The sequence below is a fragment of the Pseudochaenichthys georgianus genome, chromosome 18 (assembly GCF_902827115.2).
Source record: "Pseudochaenichthys georgianus chromosome 18, fPseGeo1.2, whole genome shotgun sequence".
In the NCBI taxonomy this organism is placed as follows: domain Eukaryota; kingdom Metazoa; phylum Chordata; class Actinopteri; order Perciformes; family Channichthyidae; genus Pseudochaenichthys; species Pseudochaenichthys georgianus.
This window is the reverse complement of record NC_047520.1, coordinates 22,777,664-22,794,489: the sequence shown is the minus strand read 5'-3', so window position 1 is coordinate 22,794,489 and position 16,826 is coordinate 22,777,664. Positions and strand designations below refer to the sequence as shown.

The 16,826-nt window shown below is 43.2% G+C and overlaps 1 protein-coding gene across 2 annotated transcripts in view; it reads right to left on the bottom strand.

Moving 5' to 3' along the window:
* Positions 1-2,879: 2,879 nt before the first annotated feature.
* Positions 2,880-16,826, bottom strand: part of rap1gds1 (RAP1, GTP-GDP dissociation stimulator 1) — a 36,235-nt gene continuing 22,288 nt past the window's right edge. For both annotated transcript variants that reach the window (XM_034105939.2, XM_034105940.2), the window contains 8 exons: positions 13,313-13,456; positions 8,761-8,892; positions 8,404-8,538; positions 7,686-7,811; positions 7,128-7,267; positions 5,690-5,816; positions 5,048-5,176; positions 2,880-4,633 (listed from right to left, as the gene is read on the bottom strand). In XM_034105939.2, the coding sequence (XP_033961830.1) occupies positions 4,506-4,633; positions 5,048-5,176; positions 5,690-5,816; positions 7,128-7,267; positions 7,686-7,811; positions 8,404-8,538; positions 8,761-8,892; positions 13,313-13,456 (1,061 nt within the window). In that variant the 3' untranslated portion in view covers positions 2,880-4,505. The remainder of the gene's footprint in view (positions 4,634-5,047; positions 5,177-5,689; positions 5,817-7,127; positions 7,268-7,685; positions 7,812-8,403; positions 8,539-8,760; positions 8,893-13,312; positions 13,457-16,826) is intronic.

The following is a 16,826-nucleotide window of genomic DNA, read 5'->3' as shown; positions in this document are numbered from 1 at the left end:
TGGAGCTAAAACGATGTCCAGACATTAACCCTAACCTGTGGAGCGAGACTATGGAACAGTGTGAACGTGGAGCGAGACTGTGGAACAGTGTGAACGTGGAGCGAGACTATGGAACAGTGTGAACGTGGAGCGAGGCTATGGAACAGTGTGAACGTGGAGCGAGACTATGGAACAGTGTGAACGTGGAGCGAGACTATGGAACAGTGTGAACGTGGAGCGAGACTATGGAACAGTGTGAACGTGGAGTGAGACTATGGAACAGTGTGAACGTGGAGTGAGACTATGGAACAGTGTGAACGTGGAGCGAGACTATGGGAACAGTGTGAACGTGGAGTGAGACTATGGAACAGTGTGAACGTGGAGTGAGACTATGGAACAGTGTGAACGTGGAGTGAGACTATGGAACAGTGTGAACGTGGAGTGAGACTATGGAACAGTGTGAACGTGGAGCGAGACTATGGAACAGTGTGAACGTGGAGTGAGACTATGGAACAGTGTGAACGTGGAGTGAGGCTATGGAACAGTGTGAACGTGGAGTGAGACTATGGAACAGTGTGAACGTGGAGCGAGACTGTGGAACAGTGTGAACGTGGAGCTAAAACGATGTCCAGACATTAACCCTAACCTGTGGAGCGAGACTATGGAACAGTGTGAACGTGGAGCGAGACTGTGGAACAGTGTGAACGTGGAGCGAGACTATGGAACAGTGTGAACGTGGAGCGAGACTGTGGAACAGTGTGAACGTGGAGCGAGACTATGGAACAGTGTGAACGTGGAGCGAGGCTATGGAACAGTGTGAACGTGGAGCGAGGCTATGGAACAGTGTGAACGTGGAGCGAGGCTATGGAACAGTGTGAACGTGGAGCGAGGCTATGGAACAGTGTGAACGTGGAGCGAGACTATGGAACAGTGTGAACGTGGAGTGAGACTATGGAACAGTGTGAACGTGGAGTGAGGCTATGGAACAGTGTGAACGTGGAGTGAGACTATGGAACAGTGTGAACGTGGAGTGAGACTGTGGAACAGTGTGAACGTGGAGCTAAAACGATGTCCAGACATTAACCCTAACCTGTGGAGCGAGACTATGGAACAGTGTGAACGTGGAGCGAGACTGTGGAACAGTGTGAACGTGGAGTGAGACTATGGAACAGTGTGAACGTGGAGTGAGGCTATGGAACAGTGTGAACGTGGAGTGAGACTATGGAACAGTGTGAACGTGGAGTGAGACTATGGAACAGTGTGAACGTGGAGCGAGACTATGGAACAGTGTGAACGTGGAGTGAGACTATGGAACAGTGTGAACGTGGAGTGAGGCTATGGAACAGTGTGAACGTGGAGTGAGACTATGGAACAGTGTGAACGTGGAGCGAGACTGTGGAACAGTGTGAACGTGGAGCTAAAACGATGTCCAGACATTAACCCTAACCTGTGGAGCGAGACTATGGAACAGTGTGAACGTGGAGCGAGACTGTGGAACAGTGTGAACGTGGAGCGAGACTATGGAACAGTGTGAACGTGGAGCGAGACTGTGGAACAGTGTGAACGTGGAGCGAGACTATGGAACAGTGTGAACGTGGAGCGAGGCTATGGAACAGTGTGAACGTGGAGCGAGACTATGGAACAGTGTGAACGTGGAGCGAGACTATGGAACAGTGTGAACGTGGAGTGAGACTATGGAACAGTGTGAACGTGGAGCGAGACTATGGAACAGTGTGAACGTGGAGCGAGACTATGGAACAGTGTGAACGTGGAGCGAGACTATGGAACAGTGTGAACGTGGAGTGAGGCTATGGAACAGTGTGAACGTGGAGCGAGACTATGGAACAGTGTGAACGTGGAGTGAGACTATGGAACAGTGTGAACGTGGAGTGAGACTATGGAACAGTGTGAACGTGGAGCGAGACTATGGAACAGTGTGAACGTGGAGCTCAAGCCATGTCCAGACATTAACCAGTCCAAGAGGAAATACAGAGGAATTATTTTCTCGAGGTACAGGGATGGGGAGGGTGTTTGACTGTATGTGTCTACAGTATGTACGTATGTACGTGTCTGTGTGTCAAACAAGTAAAGCAGATTAATAATTAGTCATTATTATTTATAGATTATAAATAAATAATTTAGAAGGGGGTGAGATTAAATAAATTATACTTATTCTCACTCCTTTTCGAACACTAGGTGTGGGACTGTTTATGTTGCTAATGCTGTTGTAAATGTCACTTTGTTTTGTTTTCTCTTACATGACTATGCCCTGCAAAAAATGTTTGTTATGTAAATTATTTAATTTACTTGTTTGAAATAAATGTATCAATCAAATTGGTCCTGGATCTGCCCCCTGGTCTCCTCCCAGTAGTCCACCAGTAGGCATGCTCTCTCATCCCCTCACTGAGAACAAGACCAGACTCCTAGATTTGGGGTAAGGACTCATTCCCGACTCCAAGTGCAAATTCTATTGGTTTCCTGTACGGCAGTGATTTCCAATGTCAGCCTGCAACGTAGAGACTGGCTAATTCAAATTCAGTAGGTAGCACAATAATGACAGTGTTACTCTAAGACAGTTAAGTGATGCACGGTAGAGGTTGAAAAGCGATGGATAAATATTTAAGAAGTAAAAATGCAGACTGGCTTTTGGACAAAATGAATCCAGATCAAGACTAGTATGAGAGGCGGTCAAAGGAAAGAAAAAACGGAAATGTCATTTTGTAACTTTTTTAGTACTTGGTTTGCCGTGGTAAAAAAAAATGTATAGCGGCTCAAAAAGGTTAAAAAACTGTTCTGTAGGGAAACAATGGCCTCAGATTGAGAGGTGCTGATCCAGTTCACATTCTCTCTAAACGGAGCACGCAGAAGAACACGGAGCACCAGAATGAAGACACCAGCCATCACCAGCTATCATCTTTTATTATCTGCTGAGTTACAATCCTCCAAATGTACAACTCATGACATTTACAACAAACACTTAAGTTTATAGTATTTTACGCAGTTACTATGGATACATCTCCACAGGCATGTGTCTTTAGAAGAGCACAAATCTGATAAATAACCATTCATACTTTTTTTTTTTTTTTTTTTAAAACAAGAAGAAAATAAGCATCGTCCCAGACCAGGGAACATGGAGGCTGATGGAGCGCCGTAACGTGTCGGACATGCTGACGTGTGCATGTTAGCAGAATTCCCTTTGACTAGAACACCCAGCTGTCCAACGTGAAGCGCTGTATGCTGCTGGGTGCACTCGGCGCCTGCTCTCACAGGACCCCAGACTTTGCTCCACGACTCTCTCAAACCGTACACATGTAGGAACAGTGGTGCTTTTTGTCACACTTTCGTCCTGCAGTCCAAAACACACTTGTGATTTTCTTTGCCTACTTTTACTTTTCATGTTCTTGGCTGCTCTTCAATGCCAACGCCACGATCTCATGCCCATTCACAAACACTTTTCACAATTCAAAAATGACCTTTTGATTGGTGCTTTCCTTAGTTTGACCACAGCGCTACGAGGAGCACTTATCTGAAGAACCCTGGATTGATGTTGTTCTGAGCAACCTGCAGCATATTATTATTTCCATTGATCAATTCCCTATGTTGGTCTTCAACTCGGCCGCTCTCAGCTTAACTGGACTAACACAAGTAGACTTGTCTCAACCATTTGCTTCACATGGTCCTCAGCGATGGGATGGAGCCTCGAGCTGTTGTATGTTTGCACAACAGTGGAATAAAACATCTGATCAAATCTCTAGATCTTACAGAACAAGTGCAAAAATCAAAAAGGAGTGTACAAGACTGGAGGTGGGAGTGGGGGGGCAGGCGGTGTCCTGCAGGCGGTGGAGAGGTCGACTGAACACTGTCACACCTTCAACAGGACTAAAACATGCACAGTTTCTAGTCAATCTATTCTCGAGCTACACGGGACACGACTGGGCACATCATGGTTGGCTGCTTTTCTTAAAAATAAAATAAAATCACAACAGGAAGGTTTTTTGTTCTTTTGTGCACACTTTTCACTGGTGGGTTACCTGCGGATAGTCTCACAGCTATGGTCGTAAAGAGTGTAGTCTCTTATCTATTGCGTTGGCTGTTTATGGCGCCTCGGTATACGATGGGCCCAGGGTTAGACTGACGGTCAGTTCACAAAGACGGAAAATAAACCAGTAATGAAAGGTGATCAGTGTTGGTTTGTAAACCTGCATTAAGGACGTGCTAACCAACCATCATCTATTTGAATGATTATGGCTTTCAGAGTGTTGGTGTCCCACAGTAGTCTAAAAACACTTTCAGAGGCATTTCCACTCTTACAACGATTCAATTCTTATTTAAAATAAAGATGTTATGATTAAGTATTGGCAGTCCAGTCTAACCCTAGTGGAGGGGGAAGGGAATGACTGTGATTGGCTGGCAGTTAACGAGACATGGTACCTTGGCAAATGAGGATGGGCAGGGGGGGAGCAGTCATGGGGAGTCATTGGGTGATCAGGTGGTCATTGGGGGGGTGTGGGGGGGGGGACAGTCCTTTAGCTCTGGGCTGTGAGCCGCTGCTCTGTGAGCGACGCCTGGTGGGACACCGTCTTGTTCTCGTGGGCCCGCAGCCGGGACACCACGTCGATGAACGCCAGGCTCTGGACCTCTTTGTGGAGAGGCTCTGAAACAGGGGGGGGGGGGGGGGGGGGGGGGGGGATGTTAGAAATAAGAATCTTGTAAATAATGTCTTAATATCCGACTACCGTACTTTTCGGACTATAAAGCGCACCTGCATATAAGCCGCAGCAGCTAAATTGTCCGTCTGTCTTGCTCTCGTTCTGTCTCTCGGTTCCACTTTTACTTTGCTACCTGTCTCCAGCTTTTCCTGCTGGAGCCCGCCTCTTAAAGGTGGCGGGCGCGGACCGGTCCTAGAGCCCATAGCGTTAAAGGTGGTTAATTTTACCTGTAAAATCCATAGATTTAGGAGGTTCCCTAGTGGCCGCTAGCTGTACAAACAAAATGGGGGAAAAAGTCGCGGCTTATAGTCCGAAAAGTACGGTAAGTAAGACTGATTTGAAAGGTAGAGATGTCCCACCTGATCCCATGGCGGCACAGATGAGGATCATGGAGTTGTATTTGATCTCCGGGGCGCTCCTCTCGTCTGACAGCAGCTTGTGGAGCACCGACACCAGGCTGGAGACCACAAAGTCCTTCTCAGCTGCGACTGGAACACACACCGAGCCCAGATGTTAGGACCACACCATGGGGACAGTTTCGACAGTGTGTACTGAAGAGACTTACTTTGAGGAGATCTTAAAGGTGTTCTGCTTTTGTTCTCAGAAGTCTCAGGACTCTTAGTTTAATGCTTTCAGAAGGAAAAGGCAGATAATAAAGAGTAAAAAGGAACTCTTTTCCCATCATAAATGGCTTCTCACTTTTGTTCTTTAAGGTGGATCACATATCTGGCAACATTATTTGTGTGGTGCGTTCAGCGTATTAAGTTATGTATACAACAATCTAAATGTAAGAGATTCTACAGATGCTGCATCAGGCGATGGACATGTCCCTGCCTTCGGGCAGCAGTAAGAGAATCATTAAGAGTTCATGGAAAGCATCACAGGCAGTTACAAAGTAAAGCACTGAATAATCCCGACGTAGAATGCAAACAGTTCCTGAAGTGCAAATAATAAATAATAAACAAGAGGTGATTACAGATGTGAGATTTATTTCTTCTTACCCAAATCCAGCGCTGCGATGAGCCCCAAAGCCACTAGTGCTTCATTCTGCATAATCATATGCTCACTAGTTGCCATGGTGACTAAATGCTTGACTCCTCCTCCCTGGATGACAGTTTTAACAACTTCCTGCAAAAGAAGAACACAAATCACAGTAATTAATCACTGCTTAGATGGACCTACAGAATGAATAACTAGAACTACAGCTATTTTAAAGATTCAATTATATTTGAATTCACATGTTTTGAATTATGTTCTTAACTCAAGACTAGAGGATTTGAAAGTATGGACTCCTTCAGACAAACGGACAAAGACACCTCCCAAACAATCCAAGGGAATATTTCATTGTTAATAATTTGGCCTTTTTAAAAAAAGAAATCACAGATATGTATATGTCTGGGAGAAGGAGGCCGTCAGTGCTACGGGAATACTCACACGTTCAGAAGATGATTGATAGTGCAAGATAAACATATATTTTGGGGGATTTCGTCACTCCTTTTCTTCTGTGTCTTACTTTGAATATGGGGGTTATCATGGTATTAGAGTTCCCTAATGTGGGGGATTTGGGGAAGGTGAACAGGAAGTATAATGTTGCAATGAAGTAAGATAGTTAGCAAAAATGTGCCCCCTTTTTTAAAGTATATTTGATTACATTTGATGGAGAAGTAGAGCTGATTTAGCTATTAGTAACTCCTGTTGGTATCCATAGAGACAACTTTCACTGGGTTATCTAGATAATGAAGATGAATTATAACATGAGGGCTTTCAGGCAAGCTCGAGAGCTACAAGGGGTAAGGATTAAAGAGGACATGTTCTGCTCATTTTCAGGTTTACGTCATTTAACGTCATCCATGAGACCACTTGGACTGTCTCCGTGCTTTAATGTTCAAAAAGCTCTTTCTTTTTCTCATACTCTTTTCACCCTCTGTCTGAAACCAGAGCCTAGTCTGCTCTGATTGGTTAGCTGGCCGGTTCTGTTGTGATTGGTCAATCGCTTACAGATCACGTACAATGTGTTGGAGCGGTAGCTAAGTGTGACTTAGTGATGTCACTGTGTTCCTGAAGTAACCAAAGGAGTCCGATGGAGGAGTTTCAGGCAGGGGGGGGCTCCATGGAGAGAGTGAGGGAGAGAAACTCCCTCTGGAGGGAACACAGGGATGTTAGCCTCTGCAGACCGTTTACATGCACAGAACCCTATAGAACGCACTACAGGAGAGGGAGAACCCAAAGAGCAGATTATGGCCTCTTTAATGATATTTTACTCGTAATGAAAACTCACTATGAATCCAAAAATATGTGTCTCACAAATGTTAAAGCTAATTGTGGCAGGTGTAAAGGTTTTATAAAGCAGCTGCAACTTCCCCCCCCCCCCAGGGAGAGTGTGAGCCTCTGTAACTCCACATAATGAACGGTCCTTCAGACGTCAGGACTGCGTCTGACCTTGGACTTGCTGTGCCTGATGAGGGCCGACAGCAGCCTGTTGGACTCGCCCATCACCCCCGCGTGGTCCTTGGCTTCACACCACTCCACCAGCCGCTCCACCAGCTTCCCATTGGTTCCCAGCTGGTCTGCGGCTTCAGCTGGAACAGCACAAACACCACAAAGACCAGGGAATCATTATTATCAGTCATTTGCATAAATATACCCATCCATTTTTCATTTGGTTAAGTGGCATTTTTTATTTCACTCCAATTCTAAAGATGTTCTTTATATGAAACCATCTGTCAGACTTGAGCAGCAGTCTGTGCGTCTTCATGACGGAGCAATGAATCTCTCATTACCCCACCAAAGCTTAAGTAACGCTGAGGGAAAGAGACTAAGGGTTTATCACATTTGCTTTCACACAGACTTCAAACGTAATCAGCTGCTTTATGTAACATGACTACTGACCATGTTTTCAAAAGATATAGAATTCAGACGGTAAGACTTCATGGACATATTCGCCGTGAACAATCCAATGGATTTGGTTCCAGGATAAAGACCTGATCAAAGCTCTACCTTGTGTGTCAATGAGCATGCGTAACGTCCCCAGGAGTTTGAACTGGACCGGAGGCATCTCTGATTGCAGAAACTTCAACACCACGTCTGCGACTCCAGCCGACAGCATCTTGGACTTGTTCACCACTGGGGAGCAGAAACAAGTCACGTTAGCCACAGAGGCAACAGAGCCTTTCCTCATAATGTCCACGTGTAGAACTCTATTGGCCTTATGCAAGCTGAACTAAAGTGTTGTGATGTATTCTTTGATGTTCAGAGCGTGGCCAAACGTTGCTATGTAGCCCTTCGGAGCCGACTGCCAACATGCTGCTCCGATATTAAAAGCATTGCAACTTAGTCTACACAGTGATGTACACACTTAGGATATTTATGCACATGAGTGCTCCTTACATTTGTACAAAGAGTATTATAATAGGCTGATAGTTATACCAATAGGCTTTTTATTATGATTGACTATAAGAAACCAATCAATTTGCTGTAAAACAAACATTCAGCACCCCCATATAGCCCAAATGGAATGATCCTTTTTTTTCATAACCATATTTTACCATCACTACGACAACTAGAATAAAGTGGATCTTGATAACGTAGATCCTGCCGTGTGTGTGTGTGTGTGTGTGTGTGTGTGTGTGTGTGTGTGTGTGTGTGTGTGTGTGTGTGTGTGTGTGTGTGTGTGTGTGTGTGTGTGTGTGTGTGTGTGTGTGTGTGTGTGTCTCACCAGGTATGGCCAGGTTCCGCAGGGCGCTCAGAGCTGCGTGCTGCACAGTGACGTTGCCTTCATCAACGTGCCGGTCCAACAGCTCCAGAAGCTTCTGCACGATCCCGGTGTCCACCATGTGGATACAGTTCCCGTCTGAATACACCAAAAGCACATATTCTGATGGCGTGTCGCATAATGACCAGCCCTTGGCTAAATGTAGTCATACAAGACCATGGCAGGATAATATTTTGCCCAGCCCTGATTCAACACTGTCTGTGATAACATCGATGCTGTTATCCTGCTGCTGTCTGCCACTTCCTAACAGACATGCTCGACACTTTACTCTGCGACTTCTTGCCACAAAATTAAACTTACCGTTGCGAGCAAAGTTAGCGATGGCCAGAGCCCCCGCTAGCTGCAGCTGGTGGTTATGGGATGGGATCCAGGACAGAACCCTCTGGAAGACGCTGCCCTTCCCCCCCTCAAACAGCTTCTGCATGGACTCATCTACACAGCGGGAGGGGGAGGGGTTACTGTACAGGGCTGGTCAACGTCACTGACAGCAGATCGTTAGGACAGGAGGAAAATGTCCCCGATTACTTTGGGATAAAGGAAGTAATTTCCACTGGGAAGGGGGGGAATATATCCCCTTCAGTTTTCAGGACCCTACACAGTCTTGGTCCTACGTTTACACAGCGATGTTAGTCGTGGCCTTAAGGAAAAACTGAGGCACTTTATTTGAGTATTTTCACATGATGCTATATTATAATTTTACTCCACTACATTAAAAAAAATATATATATTTAGTTACTAGTTACTTTGCAAGTAGGTGATTAATAAAACAATTATTTAAAAATTATAAAATCACCACAAATTATAATATATTATCATAGGTTAAGCTATCCAGTAAAAAGTCATTCAAATCATCCCCACCTTTAGCAAGTGCAACGCTGAAGTGATGAACACATAAATGCACTTTCACAATATCATTTTTCAAAAATATCTGGCGCTTAAAATGTCTATTTTGCATCACAAGTGCTTTTGAATGCTAATACTTTTTTACTTTACTACAATTTAAAATGCAAGACTTTTACTTGTAACTGAACATTCTTACACTGTAGTATTGCTACTTTGACTAAATCTGAGTACTTCTTCCACCTCTGCTTTTATCTCACGGTAACGCTATGCATCACAGTAGGCCTACAGTTAGTTATATAAATCAAATTAATAAATAGTTTAAAACATCCACATTGTACTTTTTCTTCTTTCATTTGCATCACACAAGATAAAAGAAACTCAAAAAACAGTATAACTACAATTATTTTTAAATGGAGGCTTTACGGTTTCTGCAACATCACAGCTACATTTCTACCATGACACGGTTTCTCCTTTCCTTTGACCCAGTGTGGGGGGGATTGTGTGACTCCTACATGTGTGTGGACGTTGTCCCCTGGCCGTCCTGCACCATAATCCCCATAAGAAGAGAGCAGTCGATACAAATGTTGATAGCTGACTCAATTAGCAAATCCAGTGAGGTGAGTCAATAATCAGTGTGCTCAGAGTTACAAGCTCCTGAGCAGCAGAGAGGGGGTGTTTCTCAATGTCGAGTAAAGCTGCTCCAGAGCCACTATTTCAAGCATACTACGTCATTGAGTGCCGTCGAAGGACTGTTCCAATGTCCAGCATACTTGGAATTCTACCGAGCCCGGCGTACTTCGTAGCGAGAAATTTCGAGGCTGCACATGTGTAGACTCTGCAGTCTTAAAATCCCCACAATGCTTTGCACACGGACCAATTTCCCCAAATCTGTGGTGGAAAATGTAAGGCGGGGCCTCTCATATGACGCACACCTGCACACTTGCTCGCCTGTTCCACTCTTCGTTTTCCGAATGCCAGGAAGTGTTCTTGCCTCGCTTCTGAAGCAAGTGACTCGGAAGACGTGCTACCAAGCAAGCGTACTCGACATTGAGAAACCTTTTGCTGCCCTGTGTTTCGCCTTTCAGGCTGCCTTATCTGTTCCTGGATCTGATGGGAGCGCTTTCAGCTCGAGAGGAAAACAGCAGGCAGTTCTCTAATCTGACATACTGATCTTCCCAATAGACATTAGAATCCTATAATCTGATCTTGGCTTTAGTTGACGGTCACAAACATGTAACTAAACAGGAAAAAATGTTGTTCACCATCTTACAGTCCATTTATTAAGCACTAGTGGAACATGTGGGCGAATTATTGCTTAATCACTCATTCAATGTGTTAACTGTAGTATAGCACATACAAGAATGCAGACCATGAACACCATCATGTGGAATGATGGAAATAATAAGATTAGAGTCCAGTATCTATATTTATAACACGCCATGTTACGGCTATTCCACGGCAATAAAATATTCACATAAAGGTTGAATTATTGATACTCTCGGTCGGTGCAGGACAGAATACTGTGTGCATTTATATGTATGGCCACGTATTTGGTTACACTTTGCATTCCATTAATAGAGTTGCTTAATATGGAGGGATAATGATGACCTTGTAGATTTGGCTGTGCTGCAACACTAATATAAAGGTTGGAAGTAAGTGTGAATTTTAAATGAGTGTTACACAAGGTTCTTTTTATGTTCAGATATGGAGGGAATATGAATATGACTGTTTGATTTCAGTATGCTATGGAACTGCTTATATGATTTACATTTAACATTAACTAGTTCATGACAGAAGAAGAAGCAAGCAGGTTTGAGGTATATTTGTGATATTAAAATCATTTACTAGGAATTAAAGTGGGCCTATTCTTCTTTTCGGGTTTTCCCTCTCCTGTAGTGTGTGCTTTAGGTTTCTGTGCATGTAAACTACATACTGATATACACCTGAACATCAGCAGGAGAGGACTCTTTAAAGTAGAGACACTACATACTGATATACACCTGAACATCAGCAGGAGAGGACTCTTTAAAGTAGAGACACTACATACTGATATACACCTGAACATCAGCAGGAGAGGACTCTTTAAAGTAGAGACACTACATACTGATATACACCTGAACATCAGCAGGAGAGGACTCTTTAAAGTAGAGACACTACATACTGGTATACACCTGAACATCAGCAGGAGAGGACTCTTTAAAGTAGAGACACTACATACTGATATACACCTGAACATCAGCAGGAGAGGACTCTTTAAAGTAGAGACACTACATACTGATATACACCTGAACATCAGCAGGAGAGGACTCTTTAAAGTAGAGACACTACATACTGATATACACCTGAACATCAGCAGGAGAGGACTCTTTAAAGTAGAGACACTACATACTGATATACACCTGAACATCAGCAGGAGAGGACTCTTTAAAGTAGAGACACTACATACTGATATACACCTGAACATCAGCAGGAGAGGACTCTTTAAAGTAGAGACACTACATATACTGATATAAACCTGAACATCAGCAGGAGAGGACTCTTTAAAGTAGAGACACTACATACTGATATACACCTGAACATCAGCAGGAGAGGACTCTTTAAAGTAGAGACACTACATACTGATATACACCTGAACATCAGCAGGAGAGAACTCTTTAAAGTAGAGACACTACATACTGATGTACACCTGAACATCAGCAGGAGAGGACTCTTTAAAGTAGAGACACTACATACTGATATACACCTGAACATCAGCAGGAGAGGACTCTTTAAAGTAGAGACACTACATACTGATATACACCTGAACGTCAGCAGGAGAGGACTCTTTAAAGTAGAGACACTACATACTGATATACACCTGAACGTCAGCAGGAGAGGACTCTTTAAAGTAGAGACACTACATACTGATATGCACCTGAACATCAGCAGGAGAGGACTCTTTAAAGTAGAGACACTACATACTGATATACACCTGAACATCAGCAGGAGAGGTCTCTTTAAAGTAGAGACACTACATACTGATATACACCTGAACATCAGCAGGAGAGGACTCTTTAAAGTAGAGACGCTACATACTGATATACACCTGAACATCAGCAGGAGAGGACTCTTTAAAGTAGAGACACTACATACTGATATACACCTGAACGTCAGCAGGAGAGGACTCTTTAAAGTAGAGACACTACATACTGATATACACCTGAACGTCAGCAGGAGAGGACTCTTTAAAGTAGAGACACTACATACTGATATGCACCTGGACATCAGCAGGAGAGGACTCTTTAAAGTAGAGACACTACATACTGATATACACCTGAACATCAGCAGGAGAGGTCTCTTTAAAGTAGAGACACTACATACTGATATACACCTGAACATCAGCAGGAGAGGACTCTTTAAAGTAGAGACGCTACATACTGATATACACCTGAACATCAGCAGGAGAGGACTCTTTAAAGTAGAGACGCTACATACTGATATACACCTGAACATCAGAAGGAGAGGACTCTTTAAAGTAGAGACACTACATACTGATATACACCTGAACATCAGCAGGAGAGGACTCTTTAAAGTAGAGACACTACATACTGATATACACCTGAACATCAGCAGGAGAGGACTCTTTAAAGTAGAGACACTACATACTGATATACACCTGAACATCAGCAGGAGAGGACTCTTTAAAGTAGAGACACTACATACTGATATACACCTGAACATCAGCAGGAGAGGACTCTTTAAAGTAGAGACACTACATACTGATATACACCTGAACATCAGCAGGAGAGGACTCTTTAAAGTAGAGACACTACATACTGATATACACCTGAACATCAGCAGGAGAGGACTCTTTAAAGTAGAGACACTACATACTGATATACACCTGAACATCAGCAGGAGAGGACTCTTTAAAGTAGAGACACTACATACTGATATGAATCTGAAAATGTGCATAATATATCCTCTTTAAAATGAACCGTATGTGTTGGAAACGCCAATCAATGTTTACCTCCCAGCAGCAGGAGAACCATGAGGTCTGAGGAAGTCTTGAGCTGAGCAACGTCCTCCTCTCTCTCTCCGTCTACAGTCTGAGCCACCACCTCCAGGAGACACTCCACCAGGCCGGCCTCCACCAGCTGCAGCTTTATCACATCTGGCAGGGAAGGATGACACAGTTAAGACTGAAACACACTGCTGCTGCACTGCAGTAATGCACCATATGATGTGCACCATGTGACGCAGAAAGCACACGAGACTCATCAGTGCTCACCATAAAGACCTGAAGTATAATACAGAAATTATGTCTAGTAAGTTAAGCTTTATTTACACACATTTTAGCAAAATCATAAAAGCATATGGAAATGTGAATCAATACCTGTTCCATCTACTAGCATTATGATCAGATAGTTTAGGGCATTGAGATAAACAGTTGGTGGAGCTCATTCTTTCATCATGTGCCATTGATCCTTGTGGGAAATATTTTATAACCTTCTTGGGGCGATATATAAAACAATCAGCTTAACACCAATATTACAATTTAAAAAAGGGAATAGAGGTATGTTATTAAAATCTTTTTATATAGTTAGAGTTTTAAGTATGTATGAGTAAAGAGCTGAAATAATTGAGTCATTGACTCACTGAAAAATGTATCTGGAACATTCTTTGTCAACAGTCGCTGCTAAATAGACTGTTTGCAGGACAACATCATATGCCAGAAGATATACATAGACTTGCAGGGCTGCCAACACTCACGCATTGAGCGTGAGAGTCACGCAATTAACCCATATCTCATGCACTCACGCCACACTTGCCTTTCCTCACGCTAAGTTTTCGTCCAAAATAAATGTATATAAATATAAAAATAAAGTGAAGGAACAGCAAACCGAGCGGTCTACGAAATGAGACGGTCTTCTGGCTTAGTTCAGTAAAGTTGGAACGATATAGGGAGATTCGGATTTCACGGATGAACAAAACGTTATTCAGACACAAATGACGTCTCCTAAGTACCGTGGTAAGGTTGACAACGAACTACAACCACATTTCGATCAAAAAAAGCCAATACACGCCGTCCTCCGAGCTGGACACATTACAATGGTCTCTATCTGCAGCCCGAGAAGAAATGAGTGCTCAGGGACCGTCTGCAAAGTGCAACTGCGAAAAAAGAGAATACAATAATATTCAATCCCTATAGAGAACCGCAGTGACGCGTCCTAAAACCCGGAAGTAAGTTAGCATTTTTAGCACTTCCGGTTGCATCGTCAAAAAGCAATGCATTTTCTCCATAGGGTTTTGGAAAATAGCTGGAAATAAGGTCCGTGGTGGACACACATTGAAGAGATAGATCACGTTTTGTTCTACGACATTAAATACATCAGCAGTGACCCCACTGGTGATTTTTGAAGAGTTTACGTGTCTGAAAAACGATGGTTGTTACCGAGTGGCTGAATAGGACTACAGAAATTGTCGAGGCCGTTGTACGTCATTACGCCGAACACGTAAACACCCCAGCTAAGTTTGTTGTCCCCCGTGTTCTGCTTGAAAGCAAGTACCTGCCTATCTTTAGTATCTGTATATCTCTAGTATCTGTATATCTATATATCTGACCATTAGAATCTGTATTTGTTTTTAACACCGTAGTTTTACAAATTATAGAATAATTAATTACCAGTGTTTTCCAAGTTTACTCGGCAGTTCGTTTCGTTGGCTAACGTCAGCTAAAGCTAGCGCTACTAGTTAGCTACGCAATGGTTTGTTGCTTTGCTCCGGGTTGCAGCCACAGGTCTTTGCATGAAACGTGCTCGTTCTATCGTTTCCCGACCAATGTTTTCCAAAGGAGAGTCTGGATTCGTGCCATGAGGTAAGCTGACGTTACATTGTTGTCCATCACGGTGAAATGTAAATGATGGGTAGTGTATCGCCGTTTTAGAGATGGCGCTGCTGAAAAGACCGCAACATAAGTAAAGATAATGAATACATCCTATTAAAACCTGTGTGGCTTATATGATAAGTCTAATTAGTACAAGCAGCATAACGTTTCACCGTGTGACTAAAGATTGTAGTCAGGGAAATCGGTTTGACATATTGAACTAATAACAAATCACCTCTGGCTGGCAGAGAACGCTCTGCTCCATCGCTTCTCTTGGACGTAACATCACATGTACGTTTTACATTTATATTCAATTTAATATTCCATCCCTCACATACTTTTGTATATATAATAACTTATATTTTCTTTGTATACTGCTGCAACACAAACATTTCCCAAATTGGGATCAATAAAGTAATATATTATCTTAATTAAGAAATCTAACTATTATAATTAGTGTAGCAGCTGACACCTATTTTCAATATGGATTAATCTACCATTTATTTCTTTAGTTCAATTTTCATCTATAAAAATGTCAAAATAGTGAAAATGTTCACGAGACAAAGTGCAAGGTTATATCTTTAGATTTTTAGTTTTAGCCTATGTACTGTATGTCTTAATGCTCTTATATGTGACGGTGTGACTTCCATGAAACTAATATTTTATATCTTCCCAACAGACGAGCTGACAGGAAGCCCAATGCCTGTTCCTGCATCTGCAGCTGTCATGTCCTTTATAGAAGAGAAAAAGGCCTGTTTCCTTTAAAGCACAGAATGTAGAAGAGCATTCCTACTGTCTGAGAGGGATAATTGATGGAATGGAGGAAGAAGCTGCGTGTCTAATGACTGAGGAGGAAGCAGGTCCATCAACACAGGCGGCTGCTGATGAAGATCCTTAACCACTATCTGAGAATGCCGAGGAGCAAGCGGCAACCACGGTAGAAGAAAAACTTCAATCTCAGCAAAGACACATAATGCAGCTAGAGATCCAGCTCGAGGAGTCCAAGGCAAAGCAGAGTTACTGCCGTGACAAGTACTCTGCCTCTCAGCTGAGTGAAAAGGCTCTTCGGATGGAGACAGGATTGCCAGATAGAGACACATTCAGTGCTGTGTGTGAGTATGTTGCTCGTTTTGAGGGTTCCATTACATACCCAGAAGGTTGGTTCCCCAAAGCACTGAGTCTCGAAGACCAAGTTTTCATGACCCTCATGAAACTGCGTCATAATGACACACACCTTCATCTGGCTGCACTCTTTCACTGCGGTGAGAGCACTGTCAGAAATGTGATTGTAACATTTATAGAGGTTCTCCACAAATTACTTTTTAAGGACATAATGAGTGCTGTTCCCAGCCGGGGGGAAAATAAAACCAGCTGGCCTTCTTCCTTTCGGCACATCCAAAACTGCAGAACGATAGTGGATTGTACGGACATCAAAATTGCTATCCCCAAGCAAATGGAGATCCAGAAAGAGACCGACTCTGCTTACCGTGGCATGCACTCCTTCAAACTACTGCTGGGGGTAGCACCACATGCTCACATACTGCAGCACACTATACCCAGGATCAACAAGTGACAAAGAAATAGTACGGGATTCTGGTGTTCTTCAGCATTTCAAACCTGGAGATCTGATATTGGTTGACAAGGGATTCTTAATCCA